At 33.9% G+C, this 23,407-nt stretch overlaps 2 protein-coding genes and 2 long non-coding RNA genes across 4 annotated transcripts; 2 read left to right on the plus strand and 2 right to left on the minus strand.

Annotated features, from left to right (window-relative positions):
* The first annotated feature begins 5,304 nt into the window (after positions 1 to 5,304).
* On the plus strand, positions 5,305 to 6,902 carry LOC130645149 (uncharacterized). Its single transcript, XR_008982684.1, has 2 exons — positions 5,305 to 5,638; positions 6,427 to 6,902. It is a non-coding gene; the product is annotated as an uncharacterized LOC130645149 (long non-coding RNA).
* On the minus strand, positions 6,227 to 7,744 carry LOC130645148 (uncharacterized). Its single transcript, XM_057451038.1, has 2 exons — positions 7,603 to 7,744; positions 6,227 to 7,283 (listed from the first exon to the last, which is right to left on the minus strand). Exons 1-2 carry the CDS (start codon positions 7,742 to 7,744, stop codon positions 6,364 to 6,366), a joined length of 1,062 nt encoding a protein of 353 aa, XP_057307021.1. The 3' UTR covers positions 6,227 to 6,363.
* A 696-nt stretch (positions 7,745 to 8,440) lies between these two features.
* On the minus strand, positions 8,441 to 8,749 carry LOC130646339 (uncharacterized). The gene is made up of 2 exons (XR_008982782.1): positions 8,599 to 8,749; positions 8,441 to 8,515 (listed from the first exon to the last, which is right to left on the minus strand). It is a non-coding gene; the product is annotated as an uncharacterized LOC130646339 (long non-coding RNA).
* Positions 8,750 to 15,319: 6,570 nt separating this feature from the next.
* On the plus strand, positions 15,320 to 22,179 carry LOC130645150 (uncharacterized). The gene is made up of 9 exons (XM_057451040.1): positions 15,320 to 15,563; positions 17,122 to 17,342; positions 18,118 to 18,243; positions 18,350 to 18,457; positions 19,456 to 19,642; positions 20,078 to 20,275; positions 20,755 to 20,978; positions 21,161 to 21,232; positions 21,518 to 22,179. The coding sequence occupies exons 1-9, from the start codon at positions 15,461 to 15,463 to the stop codon at positions 21,845 to 21,847; spliced, it is 1,569 nt and encodes a 522-aa protein (XP_057307023.1). The 5' UTR covers positions 15,320 to 15,460; the 3' UTR covers positions 21,848 to 22,179.
* Positions 22,180 to 23,407: the final 1,228 nt, after the last annotated feature.

Below are 23,407 nucleotides of genomic sequence, written 5' to 3' on the forward strand. Positions count from 1 at the left end.
ACTTCCCAACAACTTCGGATTTAAAGACAATTAACCCTTTCACTCCCAGTCCTCCACACACCCGCGATTTTTCCCTGTCCTCCGCCCAGCGGGTGATCCAGTCGGGCGCGTTTTTAGGGCGCGATTCCTCGCTTTTATTGCACAAACGGCGCCTCGTTCAAAGGCTGATGAAATCCGCGGCTATTTACAGGAATCTAAATCAAAAAATCTCATTCACAACGATTTTCAGACGATTTTGAATTTTGTCTAGAAAAAATGGCTTAGGTAAAGCTAGCCGTACCTAACAGCCGTACCTAAGCCGTACCTTAGCCGTACGTAACTACACTTTTCTTTTTAAGGTGAGGTAATGTATTTTAATGGAAAAAACTGAGCTAATCGTAGTGGTAAATTTGTTGTGTCACTGAATTTCTGTTTCTCAATCGCCAATGAACCCGCAAAATACGAAAAATGTTAACGAAACATCTTGCTCTTATAGAATCCAAACGGGGGAGAGCGCGGGAAGGTGATTCCCAAATCGACAAATTAAGTACGGCTGGCAATAAAAAGGTGGTTAGTACGAGCGGTGAACTTCAATGCGACTTATCAAGTAAAGTAAAATAAAGGGGATAGGTAAGGAAAAGAGAAGAAAAATATGAAAATTATAAGACAACATATATTTTACGGTTGGGTCCTATCATATAAAAAACAACTTTAAAGGCTAAAATATGTACAATAAAAACGAAATTAAGTTAAGTACGGCTAGCTAAAATAAGGTACGGCTGGACCATATTAAGGTACGGCTAGGTCCTATCGTATAAGAAACATCTTCAAATGCTAAAATTGTTCCATAAAAACGAAATTAGGTTAGGTACGGCTAACTAAAATAAGGTACGGCTGGAAAATATTAAGGTACGGCTAGGTCCTATCGTATAAGAAACATCTTCAAATGCTAAAATATGTTCCATAAAAACGAAATTAGGTTAGGTACGGCTAGCTAAAATAAGGTACGGCTGGACCATATTAAGGTACGGCTAGGTCCTATCGTATAAGAAACATCTTCAAATGCTAAAATTGTTCCATAAAAACGAAATTAGGTTAGGTACGGCTAGCTAAAATAAGGTACGTTTTTCAATTTTCGCCGCTATCAGCTTTATCAACAAGGCAAAATGCCCTGGGAACGAGGTCTAGCTCTACTTAACCGAAAAAATGTCAGGACAAAAAAGGAAAATGACATATGTCATGAATGATATAGTTAATTTTATGACTGAAAGTGATGGGAAAATTGATCTTGGGGAAGATTTTGACGACACTGATGACAGTGATTGGGAGTATGATAAAGAAGAAAGAAGAAAAGCTGTCCCTGAACCAAACCACCCTGCAACTGCACCTGCAGCACCGTTACTCAACACCGGTGAGGAGTCTGCTACCGACCAAAGTGTACAAGATAGTGACGATGAAGACAATTTGCCATTGAACTTATTGCGTCCTGACAACCACAATGCTGATATTGGCACAGTTGAGACAGAGGAAAATACTAGTGAGGGAGAAGCCACTGAAAATGAGGGAGACAAAAACAACAACAATGATAACAAAAACGCTGACAGATGGTTAGGACGTGGCAGAGGTCGTGTTCGACGTCGAGGACGAGGTCGTGCAAGGGGACGTGGTAGAGGTAGAGGACGTGGCAGAGGTAGAGAACAACTGCAACCTAATGGTAATGATGAACAGAATTGGAGCTGGGAGAAGGAAAGGGAGGTTGGTATTGACAATGAGATACGTGTACCATATTTGGACGAAGAGCGCATAAAAGTTCCTCTACCTGATAACCCAACGCATTTAGACTTTTTTTCGCTCTACCTAACCGATGAAATATTTCAGCTTCTCGTTGATGAAACAAATCGGTTTGCTGAACAATATTTTGAACATAACCCTGAAAAAAGGAACAATACATATGCTGGGATGTGGTTACAAGTAACGCTGGAAGAAATGAAGTCATTTATTGCTATTATTTTGTTGATGGGTATAATTCACAAACCGTCAATTGATATGTACTGGGTGACAGATGAATTGTTATGTACTCCTGTTTTTTCTAAAACCATGACAAGAAACAGATTCCAACTAATTCTGAAGTTCTTGCACTTCAATAATAATGAAGATCCTAACTTTGATCCACAAAACGAAGATAGGGACAGGCTTTACAAAGTGAGACCGCTGATTGAGATGCTGCGTGAACGATGTTATGCTGTTTACTACCCAGGACAGAACTTGAGTGTTGATGAGTCTCTCGTACTTTTCAAAGGTCGTTTGAAGTTCAAACAGTACATCCGGACTAAACGAGCAAGGTTCGGAATCAAACTTTATGAACTTTGTACCTCCAGCGGAATAACTCTTGATTTTTTAGTGTACTGTGGAAAAGGTATGTTTTATGATGACGACGGCAATGAGGGGATGCCAACGACTGAACGTATTCCTGCATCATTGATGGTCCCGTACCTTTACAAAAATCACATCTTATTTACTGATAACTTCTACACCAGTCCGAGTCTTGCTGAATACTTTTTAAACCATGGCACCCATCTTTGCGGAACAGTTTGAAGTAATCGTAAACATTTCTGCAAGGATATCATCGATGTCGCGTTGGAAAAAGGAGAAGCATCTTTTTACAGATCAACCAACAACAACAAAATAGTTGTTTCAAAATACAGAGCTGCAAAGGACAAATCTGGCAACAAACCAAAAATTGTTTTTTTGCTATCAACATCTCATTCAGCCATAATGTCAGAAACTGGTCAGGCAAACAAAGATGGTGTAGCGATCCGCAAACCCACTATGATAAAATCGTACAACAGCCACATGGGAGGTGTTGACATGGTCGATCAGCAGCTGCATAACATAGATGTCCTCAGAAAACACTACAAGTGGTACAAAAAGGTTGCTTTCAGATTGATTATGCAAGCAGTATTGAATTACCACAAACTTTTTCAGTTTTGTACCGGGAACGAAAAGAAGACCTTCTTGGAATTCCTACAGGATGTTATTGCAAGTTTAGCCAAGCAGAATGAGCTACCACAGAACTATGTCCCTGATGATGGTAGAGAGAGACTTACTGGTAGACATTTTCCATCAGTACGAGTTGCAGACGAAGATGCAAAAGGCAAGAGGCCGTCCAAAAATTGCCGTGTTTGTTATGGAAAAAATAAGCGCACCGATAAAGGCCGTCCGCTGAAGACTGTCTATATTTGTGAAAACTGTCCATCACAGCCAGGACTTCACCCTGACAAATGCTTTGAGATCTATCATACTCAAGAGCATTTTGGTGAATAAAGGGATGTTCTTGCTAATATTATGTAGAAACAATACGCGTACATTTTGTCATCTTTATGGACTTTTTAAAAGTTATGACGTCATCAGTACCGTTTATGATGTAAATTTTTCTCTTTTTTTGGTTCTATTCAGTATTATTTCATATTTACTCACACTCTAGATGTTTTCTTTTGTTTAATTTGCTTTTTTGATAAGAATTCAAGCAGAAATGGCCTTATACAAAAAATTAGCCTTTTCAGGCACCGTAAACGTTTACCGCCATCATGGAAAAGATTTTTTTTAATAATTTTTCTTGTTTATATTTTATGTTACCTTATAGATTTTCTCAACTATATCTAATTGATTTATGTGTTGAAAAAAAAAAATTTAATTTGATTTTTACCATTTCTAAAGAAATATTTGTTATTTTTCAATAACGGTGTAAGGATCTATTTATAGATTGTGACGTCACAAATTTTAATTTTAATTTTTTTTTTTAAAAATTTTTTTCCAAATTATATAACAACAAAAGGGTGAAAATTTCATGATGATTTCATGATAAAGCACAGTGCTAATTTTATACTTTTGTAATTTTATTTAATTTTTTTTATTTATTTATTATTTATTTCTTTTAATTTTTTATTTAATTTTAAATTTTATACTTTTGTAGATATTAATATTTAAATTAGTAAGGTTAAATTCCAAAGAAAATGCTCTGGGAATATAGGGGAAAAATAGCTGGGAGTGAAAGGGTTAATTCTGATATATATCACAACCAAATCTCGGTATAGGTTACGGGAAATAGCAAAGCATGGTTTTCCTTTGTTACGTGGTGTCATTCGTAAAGAGTGAGCCAATGACAAATCATCAGAAACTTTTTTCATGTGAATTACTTTTACATTAACAAAAATTATAAATTTGAAGATAAACTTTTCATGTCTCACAGTAACTTTTTTGTTCTTATCCTAATGTTAATACATAAGCTATGCAAGAACTTTTGCAGGAAAAAAAAAAACACATCAAGAGAAAAAGTTTGTTATTAAAATATTATAAATAATTTCAAACCAATTAGTTCCTGCAGTCATTTTGGTGTCAGCGGTATGAAAAACTATGCTAAAACTATACTAAGTAAAAGTCCTATTTCTTCAGTAAAAATTGAAATAATGACTTGAAACATGATATTACGTTTTTAGACCAGTTTGATGAAATGAACCCAAAAATTTTTTTACTACTATTATAGTTCTTGAGATCCTGAATTTAGCCATTTTTGGAGACGCCGATAAACTTTTTTTGACAGCACATCAATTTTGACAAGCCATGTGTACAGAAAACATTCTAAGTGATTCTCAGGCTTAAAAATAATTCAAACAGATAAGATGTGTCCCAGGTTTAGGACCAAATACCTTATCCAGCTCACAGAAAGTGGGAATGTGCTTCTAAAGCACAGTGCTAAATACATAATCTAAATTTTATGCCGTATAAATACAAAGTGGTTAGAAAGTTATTTTTTTGTCCACCTGGATTTGCAACACGTTTACTTTGCACTAATCGGCCAGTCTGCTGCCACTCACAATTAATTTTGTAATATCCACAGGAACTTTTTCTGCAAAATGAAATATGCTAAACAATTGTATTTGCTTTGCAGAAGTAACAATAGGCTTATCTTTATCATAAGTCCTGTGAATGTTGGTTCATGAAAAAGATATTCTTAATGCTATAAGCGCTCCACTGGATTTGTAACACATTACACTAAGTGTCCTCCATGTGAAACAGTTTACGCTTTACGAAGTCTTAACCTGAAGACTTTAGGTCTTCCCACTTCAAGCGAATATTACTTCTGGCTATACTTTCTTAAATTTTGTTATTTCATAAAAGAAAACTGAAAATCTACATAATTTATTGATGAAATATAGGTTTCAGTTTGTCGTGGAAACATGTTTACCAACATGCAATGTCTTGCATACCTAACTAGCTATATACTCAAGTCCTGAATATTCACTGCTATGGGAGGTCCCAGCTTAGGTAAAGCTAGCCGTACCTAACAGCCGTACCTTAGCCGTACGTAACTACACTTTTCTTTTTAAGGTGAGGCAATGTATTTTAATGGAAAAAACTGAGCTAATCGTAGTGGTAAATTTGTTGTGTCACTGAATTTCTGTTTCTCAATCGCCAATGAACCTGCAAAATACGAAAAATGTTAACGAAACATCTTGCTCTTACAGAAACCAAACAGGGGAGAGCGCAGGAAGGTGATTCCCAAATCGACAAATTAAGTACGGCTGGCAATAAAAAGGTGGTTAGTACGAGCGGTGAACTTCAATGCGACTTATCAAGTAAAGTAAAATAAAGGGGATAGGTAAGGAAAAGAGAGGAAAAATATGAAAATTATAAGACAACATATATTTTACGGTTGGGTCCTATCATATAAGAAACAACTTTAAAGGCTAAAATATGTACAATAAAAACGAAATTAAGTTAAGTACGGCTAGCTAAAATAAGGTACGGCTGGACCATATTAAGGTACGGCTAGGTCCTATCGTATAAGAAACATCTTCAAATGCCAAAATTGTTCCATAAAAACGAAATTAGGTTAGGTACAGCTAGCTAAAATAAGGTACGGCTGGAAAATATTAAGGTACGGCTGGGTCTTATCGTATAAGAAACATCTTCAAATGCTAAAATTGTTCCATAAAAACGAAATTAGGTTAGGTACGGCTAGCTAAAATAAGGTACGGCTGGAAAATATTAAGGTACGGCTGGGTCCTATCGTATAAGAAACATCTTCAAATGCTACAAATGTTCCATAAAAACGAAATTAGGTTAGGTACGGCTAGCTAAAATAAGGTACGGCTGGACCATATTAAGGTACGGCTGGGTCCTATCGTATAAGAAACATCTCAAAATGCTACAAATGTTCCATAAAAAGAAATTAGGTTAGGTACGGTTACCATTGATCAAAATTAAAGTACGGCTGCACATCTATTTAAAGTAAAATAAATTGTATAGCTGAAAATATAAAAAATATTACCTAAGAAACAAAATGTTTTAACAAATACGAACACGATAACATATAACTATATTTTAATAAATATCACTATCAGTGTCAGATTGATTGCTTACATTCTCTAACGTTTCCATTTCTAGGACCAAATCTGTAACAGATCTATCCGATCTTGATGCAATATATCGAAACGCTAACAACTGTAAAAGAAAGATGTCGATAAAATCAAAGGTCGTAAAGAGTGATTTAGAGGTAGCTGGGATAGATACAGGCCAGTTCTGTTTAAAGTCAGTCAGTGTGACTCTTAACCCAATTGCCAAACAATTCACAAAAATACTGGGTAAGAACTTGGCCAGGTCTTCCTTCCCTGACGCTGCTAATGACATTCTCTCCATATTACTTCGATATTGTCGACTTCTAATGATAGTGGCGATGCTTTTATCGAAGGTTTCATCATTGACTGTTGCACAACAGTAAGAACGTATAAAGGACGCTTCAGAACAAATAAATTTCAAAACATGCTTACATATATTTTCAGAAAGTTGATATGAAATATCATTTTGAAAAAGACGTTGCATGTCTTTAACTACTTTGTTTGTTGCAATCTCCTTTACAAAAAGTGTTTCGTCTGATGCAACAAGGCACGAAAAATGCGAGCTGGGATGGCTGTCCAGCGTGATCAGCTTTAAATATGAGAAACGGGACTCTAAAAAGGCTTTAATCTGTCTTAAACAACCATCCGTATTCTCCAAATCGATTGCAATCAAACATTGAGCTACCAAAAGCAATTGCCGAAACTTATATGGATAAGTCAGGATGTTTCTCTTGTTCAGAAGACCGAATAGTACTTCGCAACAAATAGCATGTGTTTGATGAGATTGAGATGTTTCATTTCCCGATTTTTTCAATTTAACAATAGAAAATGTATCTTTTGGATAGATCCCTGTCCTTTGTAAATAAAGAACATTTGCAAAATGAATAAGTTTTACAAATGTCACACCTGAAATAGAAAATAAGAAGAAATTATATTTATGCTTTTCAAATAACATCTCCTACTGCTTTAAATCATTTTACTAGAACGAACGTGTACGCATGTAAAGCCGTAAAACAACATAATGCATTTCTAGGTTAAAATTTAGAACAAGTTAAGAACAGTATCTTAGTAGGTAAGAACATTTGTCACAAAAATCAAAGAACCTGTGTTACCTGTTTCCTGACTTTAAAGAACGCTTCAAGAACACTTTTAGCCTTATAACCTCATTACATTTAAAAAGTTTAAAAACGCTACAAAATAGCAGTGAAGTAACAATAAAACTAACTTGAATTCAAAAACGTTTCATTGCCAATATTGTAAATTTTGACTTCGTTGATATCAATTAAAAGAATACCATATGGAAGTACAAGGAACACCAAGTCAGTCCTTAAGCTTTTCTTATCTTTTATTGCTGTCTTCGCCAACATCGATTCTAAGCTTTACCGCATCACTTTCAAAGTAGCATTTTTTTATTTTCCTGTGCAGAAAACAATGTGGAGCCAACCTAGTAGAGCATATTGCATACAATTTTTTTCTTAACCTCGCCCGCACTTTACTTTACAGTAAACTCTACTTCTTCTACGTACTTATTGTTTTTCGTTTATATTAATTTTTTTTTAGCATTTGAAGTTGTTTCTTATATAATAAAATCCAGCCTTACCTTAATATGGTCCAGCCGTACCTTATTTTAGCTAGCCGTACCTAACTTAATTTCGTTTTTATTGAACGTTTTTAGCATTTGAAGTTGTTTCTTATATGATAGGTCCCAGCCGTACCTTAATATTGTCCAGCCGTACCTTATTTTGGTTAGCCGTACCTAACATAATTTCGTTTTTATTGAACGTTTTTAGCATTTGAAATTGTTTCTTATATGATAAGACCCAGCCGTACCTTAATATTATCTAGCCGTACCTTATTTTGGCAACCGTATTTAAATTTAGCCAGCTGTAGTCACTTTTAGCGCTAGCTCTAATTTTGTCCGCAGCGTAATAATGTTCAATCTTACTTTACTAATGTTTTTCATACATTCAATTTTAAAAATCTCTTTTGTATTTGTGATAAAATCATTTTATAAAAATTATAATACATGTAAGATATATTATTATCGGTATTTCTTCATTGAGGATTCCCTGGGGGTTACTGGGGCTCGACGATGGAGTGCTCCATTTTGCATCATTTTTATCGGCATAGATATTCACCTAAAAGACGAAATAAAAGTTAGACAATTTAACTTTGATATACATTAACTACTAATTTTAAGCTTAGAAGCAAGTGGTCTTACACAGAGCTGCTAATTACGAATTTTCTTAAGTACGGCTAAGGTACGGCTAAGGTGCGGCTGTTAGGTACGGCTAGCTTTACTTAACCGAGGTCTCAATAACTACCTAGCTATTTTTATTTAAAATGACAGAATGCCTTGAAAAATCTTTTGTGCAGCTAGCTACATTAAAGTAATATATTTAGCTCTTGTACTTTATCACTTAATTATTTAATAAAATCACTAAATAAATATTATCCAGATGTGACCATCCCTCATCATCAGACATCGGAAAGGCGTTTCTGGTCTTTACTTCTCATTGTGGGGTACTTCAATTTCTTGTAAATCCAATGAAAAAAAAGTTACTTAAGATTTCCTCTTCTTTCCCTTGCACTACTCATGGCATTTCTTTGCACGTCACAAGTTTCAGCGCTAGCCAAAATGAGGGACAACGTTGAGGAGCTCTGGGTAATTTTGAAAAAATGTGGTTTTGCCTTATGATTTTCAGATATTTGCTGCTAATATCAGCATATTTTGGCCCTCGGGTGCCACACCTCCGTACATATAGGAGTTAATTATCTTTAATAGATAACCTTGCTGCACCTGTGCTTGTTATTTTGCAGAACATGATTGCGTTATTGAAGCATTCTACATCAACAAGAAAACACTTATTTGCTATGGGCTGTTACTTCAATAACATTGTTGGATTTATTTATGCGCCTAATTTTAATTTTCGTTAAAAATATTTGAATTGTACTTTTAACTTTTTTCACCGATTATCTTATTTAAATAATTAGGAATGGCGTGTACAGTCTTACTTATTTTTGACCTGACTAATTACAAGGATATGTACAAAAATAATTTTAGTTTCAGGGTATGTTAGTGAAAAAAAAAATATGATAAATTAATTTAAATTAAACCCAATTTTTATAATATAGCTGCGAGTCACTCCAATAACATAAGTGTGATAGAAGTTTCCACACACAATTAGTAATGTTTTCATGCAAAACGAAACTGTAATATATGCAACAATGTACCATAAAGGTGGCGGATTATGAGACATAGAACTATGACGAATATTCAATGAATTAATGAAAAAAAAAACAATACGACGAGTAATAAATATTTTTATGAAAGATGTTATTTCGGCAGATTTGTGCATTGTTGATTTCCGTCACGTAAAGCGAAATCTCTAAAATCGCCTGATGATATATAGATAGAGACAGCATAGAGCCTGGATGCCTCGAAGTTGATGGTATCCAGTCCACTTGAAGTTTTCTGTTTTAGAAAGTTCGTTGCTGATTTGCTAGAAAAGTTATTCTGCTGTTTATATATACGTTGTATGCTGAATTGCGCTAAATTGATTTTACTTTTGCTGTTGTCTATTTACTCAGCATTCATATAACTAGCTAGCTTGATATATAAATCACAATCCGCTTTAATCGTTGAAACTTTTACCTTCCCTTCTGGATCATGATTTTGGCAGACGTCATTGTAAGAGACAAGCGACAACGAGAGGATCTCCTTAACAAACTTGCCTAGCGTATCGGCTATATACTGGAAGCATGCATGTACGTATGTTAACCTTCCAGACGATAAAACGTGGCAGTTTTACATATAAAAAATCTTAAATGTTAAAAGTACAATACGACACCACATTTTCTTTCTTTTTTAAAACATCTACCTTAAGGTAGCATGTATCTCTAAAAAAGCAGGGCGCATGACACAAAAAGAGGTTTAGTTAAGGTCCAGGAAAGGTTCGCTCGGCCGGTCAATGCAAGTTTTTTATTCTAAAAAAGTTGCATTATTTTAATAACAAGCATTTTTCATAGTCAAAGTTAGCCTTTTTTGCCGGCCCCAATTTCGCCACTTAAGAAATTCGGTCTAACGCCCACCACCTTACAAAAATTAACGCCACCCACGGCCGGCATAAAGGAGCTGACACGGTATTTTCACGAGAGCGCGAATTAAAGATTCCCTTTCTATTGTGAGAGAGAGATCAGGCATAAATAAAAATAGAAACGTTTTTTACTTTCTTATGTGCCAGGTCATTAAAACTTATAAGAAATTGCGCGTGCGTAATAATATAATTTCAGGTTCAGAACTTTAGAAACGAGTTCAAAAAATACAAGTAACGCCCTTGAACTATTTTTCTATAAATGTTTAATACTGCATCAGCAGCTTTGTATTGCAAATAAGACCAATTCTTTTTTCGAAGGTGCAGCCAGTCACCGTTTTGGCACACGTTAATTGGACCGACATTTTGCATGTGTCGCAATCAACTCAGTTGATCAGGCGACTTCTACTTGGGTCATCATCATCCTTACATACTCCACAATCTTCAATCTCGTGATTAGGCGCAATTTCATCCCGCATCGCTGCTAATTTTAATTTACTTTTGAAATGCTATAATTGGTTATACCTTATATAATTTGTTCATCGTTTCCTAGAAAGAGTGAATTTTTTATTCAGTCGGAGAACACTAACCAGACTTATTTTTATGTCATGCGTAAAGGCGTATAGCCGATAAGTGGGAAATTTGGTAAGAAAGTCCTTCCTTTAAGCTAATTGTTTTTATTGTGTGTTTTATCACTGAACATTGTTTTCTTTTTAGCTGAAAATGTTATAATACAGTTGTATAAACACTTTGCATTGATTTGTCTCTTGTCGATAAATTCCCTCTTCAAGTAACTAAAGTATTACCATGTAAAGAGACAGTTATTGAGTAGCAACCTGTCGTTAATTCAGTTGGCAATAAAATTGTATTCTTTCTCCCCATTTTCCAAAATGTTCTCCTTTTCAGATCAGTCGTTAATAAAATATCGAGCCTTAACATTTTCAAAAATATAGAGAGAGAGAGTAAAATTTTAAACACCTAGGCTGAAACAATCATATAATTGCTGAACGAATGAAATATTAAACTACTTAATTCATGCCTTGTTCGGAAGTTATTATATTCGAATCATCAATTTTATTTTACAAGTTCTTCATCATGGAATTTCCTGAATTTGCTAGAGTAATTTCAAAGGTATCGAGTTAAAGGTTTTACTTTTTTTCAAATATTCTCTTGTGTAAAAAACTGTGATTTCAATGTTTCATTTCTTCAGTTGTATTGTGTATACACTTCTCTATAAGAATCAGAAAATTTGACTAAGTGTTCTAAATATTTTACTTGTTTAGCCTGGAATTTTATACAAATTTTTGTGAACTGAAATCTTTTAATTGATACTGTAAAAAATTGGTAAAATTTCGGCCTTGCTATTGTTCTTATTTTGTTTTTATTGTTCAACAATATTGAGGCTTAAATGTTGTTCTTATAAAATTGCTCTTATAAGTTACAATAATAATGGAAAATTGAACTTTAGGACTTTAGAATATTCAATCATTTTGTTCTTCCCGCATTATCCGGTTTTAAGGTCCACTTTTAAAGTTCAGTACTTTTTCAGATTCTTGCTAATGGCGCAAATCTTTAGGGCACAGGGATTCTTGTTTTGTTCTTATGTATGAAAAGTGCTGATGAACGGCGCCAAATATTACGACGCAGTCATTATATATAAAGAAAAGAAATTACTCTAAGTAAAAATAATATTTGTTGAGAGAGTTCGTATCCTGGAATCCTATGTATCCTCGAATGCCTATGGCGGAATTTATACTTGTTTTAGTTTTATAAGCAATGATTTCTGTTTGAAGATTTTCTTATTTTGCTCTATCAGAAAAAAACAAGGCAGGTGTTCTTATAAAAAAACGTGTATATTCCGTGTTTTAAGTACCTTGTTGACAGTATATATTTATATTTTGCGTTCTCTCCTATTCTTGCGTTCTTTCTTAAAAGAAGCACCGTATACGAGAGGACAAGCGGAAATCCAAGCCACCTAACCTTTAACCTTTAACCGCGAGACGTTTTTTGTGATCACGTAATTTAATTTGTTATAAAACTATTTTTTGTTGTTGTTTAAGCCTGGTTTCCACTTTCCACTGTATTAAACATGTTTTTTATTTCGCAATATTCAAAACATGTGAATGACATATTTGAGATTGCGTATTTAAATTAATGAAAGAAATCCAAATATATTTATAACATAAAATGTTTTTTTATGAACCTTAAAAGTGTGTTTTTGAAGTAGTCACATTGTTGTTTTGCAACTCAAATTTGCATGAAAATATCGTATTCTTTTGATGTTTCCTTATTTCATGAAATAAACGTGAAATTGGTATGAAAAATTTTGATGTCAAGTTCACGTTATTTCATGAAATAAAATGAAGGTTAGGTTAGGTTATAGGTATATTTCGCCGTTATATAAATGTTACGGGTTAAAATATCTTGTAAAAAGAAGGCACAAATTACCTTATCACTAAGCCCCGTTGTTAAGCAAAAAGAAAGAGAGAGTTAAAATAATACTTAATATAATAAAGCAATATTCTAACTATATATATTCCATAAAAAGAGTAGTTGAATTTTCGAAGGTCTATGTGAGAGTGTGCATCTAAAAATATTTACAAATGTCTATAAGATCAGTCGTTAATAATTATGTTTTTACATTTTTCTTGAAAATATTAAGAGTTGAGTTTGTTTTAATATCATCAGATAAAAATTTATTCCATAGGTATGGTCCCTATGTCTAATTGAAAACGTGCAAGATTTTAATAAAATCTTTGGCACTTGATAATTATTTTTTGAAAATCTAGCATCATATTTATGTTGTATTAAACTAAATTGGTTAGTAAACAATTTTGGTGTTATGTCTTGTTTCATCTTGTACATGAAAAGTAAAACTTGATGCTTATTTCATTGATAAATGTTCAAAGCCCCAATTTGCAGAAATAAGTGTTGTGTTGGTGCATATCTGTCTAAACCAAAAATTATGCGACAAGCATGTTTTTGTTTATTATACAATTTTTTTAATTTATTTACATTGTTACTTGTCCAGGAGATATTACAATACGTTAAGTAGCTGTGTATAAAAGACAAATATAGGTTCATTAAGCAATGGAAATTTAAGTATCGTTTGGCCTTATACAATATCCCTAAGCTTTTAGAGATTTTATTTTCAAGGGTTTGTATATGTTTATTCCATGTTAATGATTCGTTTAAAAGTACACCAAGAAATTTTATTGTTTCTTCTCTCTTTATGTTTACGTTATTAATTTTAAGAGATGGTAGTTTAAGTGGAATATTAACAGTTTTCAAAGCCCCAATTTGCAGAAATAAGTGTTGTGTTGGTGCATATCTGTCTAAACCAAAAATTATGCGACAAGCATGTTTTTGTTTATTATACAATTTTTTTAATTTATTTACATTGTTACTTGTCCAGGAGATATTACAATACGTTAAGTAGCTGTGTATAAAAGACAAATATAGGTTCATTAAGCAATGGAAATTTAAGTATCGTTTGGCCTTATACAATATCCCTAAGCTTTTAGAGATTTTATTTTCAAGGGTTTGTATATGTTTATTCCATGTTAATGATTCGTTTAAAAGTACACCAAGAAATTTTATTGTTTCTTCTCTCTTTATGTTTACGTTATTAATTTTAAGAGATGGTAGTTTAAGTGGAATATTATCAGTTTTGGAGTTTGAAATAACACAAAGAAACATGAAGCAGAAAAACATATTCAAAAATGATTTCATGTTACTTCACGTTAGTAGTCACCAGTGTAAACTAAGCTTTTGCATTTTTAGAGCTATTCCGCCAGACAGCGATGGCCTTTTTGCGTATAAACACAAGCTTAACCAGCCAAGAAAAATATGTAAGTCGGTTTTCCGCCTATATATGAACAGGCCCTTGTTTACGATCGTCGTTTTTAACGTCCCTTAACATGCACAACAGTAGCCACGCACGCTAGTGTCGTAGCGCTTAGTAACTGGTGTCAAATGTCAATACGTGACGGTAACATCAGAAGAAATAAGAAGTTTGCATTGTAGAGTGCGCCTGCATGCTTTCGTTAAACCGAAAATGAGGTAAGCAAATGTACATTTAAAAAAATGCTGACATAACCGGAAAAAGCCTTGCTTCTTTCGAAATACATATCAGCATTCTTCTACTTCATACTAGGGGAAATAATAAGAGGAAAACATGGCAGTCGTATTACATTATATTTTTATGATAATGCCACCAAAGTGCAAACTGCATTATTCTGGACCTTCTGTACCAATAATATTTTGACCTTGTGGGTTTTAAGTCAGCCTTATACCTCGTTCTTACCTCAATTATAATATTCGTAATATAATAATAAAGTTTCTCTAATAAGTGGGACAAAATACTAAAATAATGGAACAAAACCGGAACAGAAACTTTTCTGCAGGTGATTTCCACCTTATATTTTTTCTTACATTTTAGTACAGAAAGCATACACACTTTGCGCATTTCGCACGAAACAAAGTAATCTGATTGGCTAACTGCCGTTTTTACGCAGAACGCAAAGAAAACGTTAAATTCGATCCTTCTTTCCCTGGAACTAAACAAAGACAGGACAATTTCCCACTTAAGTGGTGTAAACATTTTAAGTACGCATGCTCAGAAGCTTTTCTGTTTCTGTCCGTTCCGTCCTGCGGCAAAATGAATAACAGCTTTTACATGGTAGTGAGAACCAGGCTACTAACATATTGTCCCGAAGCTACGTTATGGAGAAAAGTTAATAAATAAGGTGTTGTTGGCACTCTATTTGTGTACTGTTTTTAGTATTTATCTACTGTTTAATTTTGTTTATATCCTTTTAAAAATTTAATACTGTTAATAATACGCTTTGGAATGAAGATTCATAAAGGAAGCACGTATCATTACTTCACCATTCAACAAAACAGCGATTGTAATTTATATATTCTGTATATTTTTCTATACTATTTAAGAAATAGAGTTTTAAGATTGCTAGCAAATAATCGCTGGAGATGGGAGCGGCTGTGTCTTTGCCCTTGCCGGATGGACTACTTGAAAACAAATTTACAGGTGTTGGAATATACAACAATTCTTCATTTATACTTTTATATCCAGGTAAATGTTTTTATTCTTTTTATTTCTTATCATCTGGAACTTCTCTACCTAAGAAAACAATAGCAAATAATAACTAACTTCGTTTATTAATGTGAATTTCACAGTTCAACATATGAATTCTGAATTCTTTTAAAAAGCTTGCCTCCAGAAATTATTGTGATCAACCATAAGTGGAATTTCAAATATTAAAGTTTTCTGTTAAATATTAAAAACACCAAAATAAATGGCTAAAATATATGTGACCAATGTCTTGATTAACTGTTCAACACAACACAAATTATGTACAAGTAATTAATTATTTAAAAGTTTAACTATTTTGTCAAATAATATTGCACTATCTTGTGCAATAAACAAAGATTGTCCCTGGGTCGGGAAAACCACCGCGCTATGGTGTAGATCAAAACTTTTACGCTCAGACCCACGATGTTTTAAGGAAAATTCTAAAGGCTGAAATACATGATCCGTTTAAGCGGAAGGTCAAAACCCTGACGGATAACGGATAGGGAAAACTTTGTGAAAGGCTTCTTGTCTACACGTAATCCGTTTAAACGTGCAACATGCTTCTTTCGAGTCGTGGTAAGCAAAATAAAAGACGTGTCGCTACGGTTGCTACCTCCGCGATTATCATAGCGAACGTTTTAAAGGAATTGTTTGAGAAATTGCTTGCAAATCAAAACACAGCGATGCGCGCTTAGTCCTGGCATAAAGCTTGCTGCAACATTTCCTTTTTAGCAACGGGTGCTGAATTCCGAATTGTAACATATTTTTGTGTCCACAGAAGCACACTTGGCAAAATAATTCTAGATTTATTATTTTTCTCGTCTCTGTGTTTATACGACGCCAACGTTACATCGCACAGACAAGTTCACATTCGTTTTTTTTATATTGATTGTTTTTTACTGTAGCTATCTTGTTTTCAACTGTATTTTGCATAATATTCCAAAAGTGATACATGACGGCAAACGTTTAAAACAATGGATTTACAAAATTTCAATAGAGAAAGATCATCCGTTTAATCAAAAAAGATGAACATGTCCATCTCTTCGAAATGAAGGATGGGTCAAATTTAGCAGGTCAAAAAGTTTAGGCGATTCGGTAAGAACAATGTACTGATATCAGTATTCGGTAACACAAAACACAGCGGTCAGTTTGGGTTTGATCCAAGCTTATCGCAGCATTGCGGCAACCAAAAGTAGGACTGTCATATATGGTCAAAATAAAGTGTGACCATATGTAATGTTAATTTATCTTTTTGCTGCGGTCAATTCTATTCACACATGGTCTTGCGTAGGGAGCCCTTGTCTATTACCTCTATTTTCCATTGGGCAACTGCCTAAGATATTATTTCTGTTCGAATGCTGAACTCTAACCAGAAGAGATCAGTTAACACTTTTCCCCGAAAGTAAATTACAACCTGGTTCCCAGGTCATCCAACCTTTACGATGCTCTGTCATACCGACTTCTACTAGAGCCACGGGGACCTTTGGAGGCCTATGTACGTAATTGGCGGATGCGATGTAGCCTATTGCTATATTAACGCAACACTTCTGAACAATAGGTAGGCAAGAGATTGATGCAGTTATCAAGGGAATCCGACTCTTCTGGACATTGGGTATTGAAAGTGAAGAAGTCAAACTAACACAAGCCAATCAATCACCAACATGTTACCTCATTAAGCTTGTAGGTGCACACTTTGATATTCTCTTCAAAGAAGAAGCTGTTAATTTTCGATTAATGATAACCGATATATTACAGAGCTATAATCATCTAGGGTGGAAGGTTAGTCTAATTTGTTCTTGAAATTTTTTGTGTGATGGGTGTCGTTTTGTTTAAGGAAAGAACTTTTTTGAAAATCTAGGCCTTAACAAAAATAAAATCGCGAAGCGATAGAACTTAGATTAAGGATTGTTAGAAAAAAAATTAAGAGGCCTGGGACGAGCAAGCGAGTATCATTTTGGCACAAAATTTTTTGTTAATTATTTCAACTTTATAATATCTATGCATTGATAAAGTTTGAATGCACATCCCTAAACAGTTCTAAAATTACTGATAACAGAAAATGCCAAAATATACAGCATAATTAAATCTGAGATTCTTTAAATGTGAATATCTTGAGAACGAAAAAAGCTTTCTTAACCAACTTTTTAGCCACTGTAATATAAGTCCAACATCATTTTTTTCCCTCGGGTTCCCTTGTATGCACATCCCTTGCTATATAAAAAAATCATAGCTAGAACGATCGGTATTTTGAAAAGTTGTTATTTTTATTTTTGTCGAGTATGCAAATAAAAATAGAGAAGGTTTGCCTGAACTTTTATTAAATGTCTGTTGCGTAGTTGTAGGGAGACAAAAAATAGTTCTAATATCCAAAAACATTAAAGTATTATGGGTTCTGGGTAAGCAAATTATTTAGGTGTTTATTGGGGCGTATAAAAGAGAAAAGAATGTTGCTTGGAGTAAGTGTGTGTTCAAGTAAGCAAACATCCACTGTGTATTTTTAAAATTTAGGGGAAGAGTGAAAAAAAAAACATTATAAAATTTCATCAATTTTTAGTTGCTTGTATCAACAGATCTTAGCTGCGAAGATGACCAAACTACATTTATTTTTCAACGACAAGGTGGTAACAAAGAATTGTCAACCCTTTTTAACATTGGTTTATCCTCAAACGATAAACTTCAAGTATGCTTTCTACTCGTTATAAATTCTTTATATTTTTTCCCGTACCTTTAAGAAAGCTCATACCAACAAGACACTACTAATTCCATTGTCTTTGTTTTGTTGCTAGATTTCTAAGAGTAATCCCCAGGTATATCAGATGATTAGAGATGTTTGTAGTACTGTATGGACTCCTGGTATACAAAAAGAATCTCAACCGCATTCTGAAGCCATGGAGGTATCGAAATTTTATAGACTTTATTATTTTTTAAAGAACATTTACTTACTGAAAGTCTGGAAAGGAAGGTGAGCGGGGAAGTAAAAAGTAAGATGCACCAACTCTCCGTGACATCTTCAGTCAGACGAACTTTCTTTTTACACGACATTTTGTCCTAAGATTTTGTGACTTTTTTCTACTGTCAAAAAAAAAATTCATTTGATTTTTTCTCAATGCCGGGTCAGATCGAAAAAAAATTTAGCATCTAGGGGAAATTTATCTACGAAGCAAGTATTGCGCATTATTCTAATAAAGTAGACATCGAAAAAGTCATTATTGAAGGTATTATTTCGGTATTCTTCTGAAAAATTCTCTCGCATGAGAAATGTCGTTGGGTTGTTGTTGTTCTGTCTGTAAAAAATTGTTTTCTTATTTTTTTCTATTGTAGTTATCCAGGTTTACAAAGTACTTTTAAATAAATGAAAGAACGTGGTGAATCCCAATCATATAATACTCCTATAGCTAAATACAAAGTATCTAGAGAAGAGAAAGGTCAAAAGAGACCCCAAAAGCTTAACTGGGCCCGACCACTTCCAAACCAAAATGGCCTTAGTCGGCATAAGTAGACCGCGAGGAAATTATTTGTTAGCAAAAAATCGGGCTTTGTGATAGCCAAGTTAACTTGGTTTATTCCATACGAAAGCTTAGACGTTTGGTTAATTTTTTCTACCTCAATTATTCCGATTATCCAGTAGTGAAAAAAATTATGCTGGTTCTCCTGGATGATGGCTTTGTGTGCACGAGCGTCCAGTTATTTTGAAATGATAGAAAACGTGTATTACTAATATAGAGATTACCTAAAAATAGTAATATGATCCGTCCTTTTTACACCATTAAGATTTGCAGCTTTTGCAAAAAAAAATTTAGGTTAGGTATATAAAAGGACAGATGAGGTTTTGCTTCAAAATTTAACTTGTAATATTTACTTCCATTAAATACTCAAAAATATTATTTTCTAGATTAAACTGGAAGGTACTCCTTGGGATCCTTTAGATAAAAGCGATGCTTGGCGATCACGTCGTTTAATTACCCGCATTATTGAAACCTTGGATTGTAAAAATGTTTCTCTTTACGGTAACAGCAACTTAAAGAGTACACAAGATACGCTTTTCTTTGAAGTACCTAGAACCCCTCATACTCAGCAAGGTAAGTGAAGGTTGGTTAGAAATATTTTATTTGAATTATCTAAACAAGTAGCTGTTTAAAAAAATTAAGAAATGCAGGAGTAGTATCACGAAAATGATATGCAAGATGTTATGTAGCTAATAAGGCTAATTTGGTTAAGATAGGATAGCTAATTAGGTGTGTAGGAAGATGTAGAAGCATGGTGAAAGGTATGGTAGGAGAAGTTTTTAGGGCATGTTTAGACAAGTGAAGTCGATTTAAGTGTCGATGCCAATAAATGGGAGATGCAACGTAAGAAGTTTGACGCAAGAGACTTTTGTAGATAATGTATTGTACTGTCATTGACTATGAATTGCAGAGGAAAACATGGCAGCTTTAAGTTATTTCACAGACACGTTTATTTTCTTCTATTGGCTAAATAAACTTTCTGTCCAATGTCTATTTTCTTTTTTAAAGAATGGAAAGCATGGAAAAGGCATGTTTCAATCAGTTTCGTAAAGACAGATCGCATTCGATTAGTCAATGCACCTGTGAAAATCAGTGATGTTTTACACCAAGTTCTGACGAGATACTTCCGCGATGGTGCTGTAAAAACAGCTCGAAAACATGAATGCTTTGAATATAAAACAACAGGAAAATTAAAATGCAGTCCAGGTATAGCATTTTGTTTTAAGTACTTTCTGTTTATTGTGGGCTGCGAGATTAAATTAAGTGGATGGCCCAATGGTTATGACAGCTTTTGCTTGGCTTCCAATAATTTTCAAATAGTAAAATACCCATTTCAGATAGTTATCTGATGTTGTATTCAGTCATAGGGTGAAGCTATTTCCACCCCCCCTCTATTTATTTGTTATCCGTCCAGTTATTCTGCATGAAGTTTTAGGGACCTTTCCTTACATTTGCACCTTAATTTATATCAACAACATCGCGACAAACTAAATACAGGAAGGCAGGTTTCCCCGTTAACCCTCCCTTTGACTCAGTATTGGTAGGAACATACTATGTCTTCGTTTATTTGTTCTTGACCATAAAAATAATAAAAAGCTATTAAATGTCCATATGGAACATAAAAATTATAGATTTAACTGGTTCGTTTGCAGTACGAAAGTATACCCGCTATTTAATTGTTCTAGGAAACGAATCCATTGCAGCACGACTGATGATATCTGAAATCCTACGGGAATTTTTAGCAAACGGCTATGAAATCCAAACTGCAATAGACATATCTCGCAAGGAAAGTGACAAAGATATATTGTTATTTCGAGAGGCAGAGCCTTTGCGTACGACATTTTTCTGCTTGTCTCCTCGTTTTAAGAATCAACTGACGTTTATAAATACACCGCCTGAGATGATTCAGGTAAGTGGAGATAGATTCTAATTTTCATGGTTATGAAAAAATTGCTTTTCTTGTGTTGAAATTTAAATGTAAAGGTAAATGAACAAGAACTCTCTCAATATAAAGAATCATAAAAATGACACAAAAAAACACAAAATGTGTAATATACGTATAATAATTTGTTTATGAATTTTTCAACATAGGTAGCGAAACAGCTTTTATTTGATTGTAAATTTGAATGCAGTGATCTTTTGAAAGACCAAGTATCATGTACAGTAAGAAAATCTTTTTATATTCAAGCTATTATTCTTTTTCTACATTTTGTTTTTATCGCCTTTTTTAGTAATTTTTTTATATTAGAAACACAAGGCTTAGATTAGGCACTTAGGTACTATTAGGAACTCTTAACTACTACTTCGCAAATTTATTTGATAGGGCTCATTTCATACAGCATTCTCAAGGTATAAAAATAGAACTAGGTTCTATAAATTGTCAAAAAGTCTCCTCCAACGTTAAGAACCATCCAGACCCAACCCAATTAATTTAATTAAATATCCTAGATCGAATTAGGTGGTTCACCGTGGCATTCTGTGGCAAAAGGCAATGGCATCCACGGTAGAGTACTTGTACTCGCATTAATCAATGTTTTCTCAAAGCATGGTTGGCGTGTTAAAGCATCCATGGATGCAACAGTGCACCAAAACAAAGCTGACGGCTCGACTGATGTCCACAGTTTGTATTTTATGTACGACCAAACTTTAGCTGCGCAGAAGGAAACGTGCGATACTAAAGATGCTTATGGTCATGCGTCTGCACCACCGGGTGCTAGTTACCAACCCCTTGAAAATCCGCCAAGTTATGATGAAGCCATGGGGAAGAAACCTCTTTAAGGCGGTATAAGGGGAGTTGTTGTTAATGCTGTCTACAATGCCTCATTTATGAAAAAACGTACAAAGAAAGAAAGAAGCATTTTACACCTTTATTTTTGGATAGTACAATTTTAAGTTGTTGTCATTGTGTAAAGTAAACCTATTTAGCTAGCTAAAAGAGAACGAAATTTGATGATAAAGCTGGCTAACCATAATAGTTATTTTTTATCGTGTCTGTTCGATGAGTAACTCACAGCGGCACAATAAATTAGACCGCATCTTCTGAAATGACATCTTCTTATTTAGCAATTATTTTGCTGTAGTCGTCCTCATTAATAAATACTGCATCTGAATCTGTCCTCTATTTTTCCCACTGAATCGGCTGACACAATTGGTATTAAGGTAATCTGCCCCTATTATTCCCAGAATGCGTTGCGCAATGATATGAAACTTTAAAATGGGTAATCGCTCTGCTGAAATCTATCTTCCTGATCTTTAAGTTTTACCTTCCGCCGAAACATTTTTCCGTAGTAGCTAGAAAGAAAAGAGATGATACGAAACAGATAATCACAATGCGTGTGCCCGTAGGACCATTTGAATTTCCATTTCAAATTAGAAGTTAAAAATCAAAAATAGTTGATAATTTTTATTTTCAATCGGGAATTGAAAATCAAAATCTTTTGTCAAAGAAAGCTCTGTTCGATGGCTAGTTCTGCAAGCCGTGCTTTTTCTACCTTTACATTTAAATCTAGCCATTAACTTTGAGATATAATTATGGATTATACATATTTTGCTGCTTGATTTGCTACCTCTTTGAACTTGTCTTTTTACTTGATCCGTAGAAATTTCATCGGCAAGCTTCTCATCTGGTTCCAGCTACCTATATACCTATATGCTGCCAATAAACGTCTTGTTTCTTAATTCTCCAAAAAGTTTATATTCTATAATGTAAGATCTAAAATGCTTGCTTAGTTTACTGGAACTTCATATAAATTGTATAATTATTATTGATATATAAAATTATATAGGGTACAACTATTTTCCTAAAAAAGTTACCAAGCTTTTCATCTTAGCCACATATGATAGGTAGGATGTTATAGCTAGATATCTACACAGGGATGATGTGCTGCCCAGCTATGTATTGTTATTTTTGTCACACTCCCTTGCTAATATGCTTTAACTTTTCCATTTAGTATATATTTATAATAAACATATTTTGGCTCAACTCAGTGTACTCAGTACTCAGAAATTGTTTATTGTTTTGATTTGTCTGTTTAGACTCATGTTAATATTGTAGGTTCATCATTCCTTAAACATGTTCAAGAAATGATAAACCTACAATACTAAACACAAATTTTTTATTTTTTTGGTTCTGGCATAAACTAATAGTTAAGACACCACAGAACATGCGGCTGTTCTTACGAAAATATTTTTGTCACAGGTCACACATTTACATAAATAAAAATATTTAGTAGGTGTAGTGTTGCTCTGTTCTTTAAAAAAATAGATTCAAGGTGCTTAAGATTATTTTTAGCCTCTTTCAAATTAACTTGACAGAGCAAGATTAGGCCTCTATCAACT

The sequence above is a fragment of the Hydractinia symbiolongicarpus genome, chromosome 5, assembly GCF_029227915.1.
Source record: "Hydractinia symbiolongicarpus strain clone_291-10 chromosome 5, HSymV2.1, whole genome shotgun sequence".
NCBI classification, from domain to species: domain Eukaryota; kingdom Metazoa; phylum Cnidaria; class Hydrozoa; order Anthoathecata; family Hydractiniidae; genus Hydractinia; species Hydractinia symbiolongicarpus.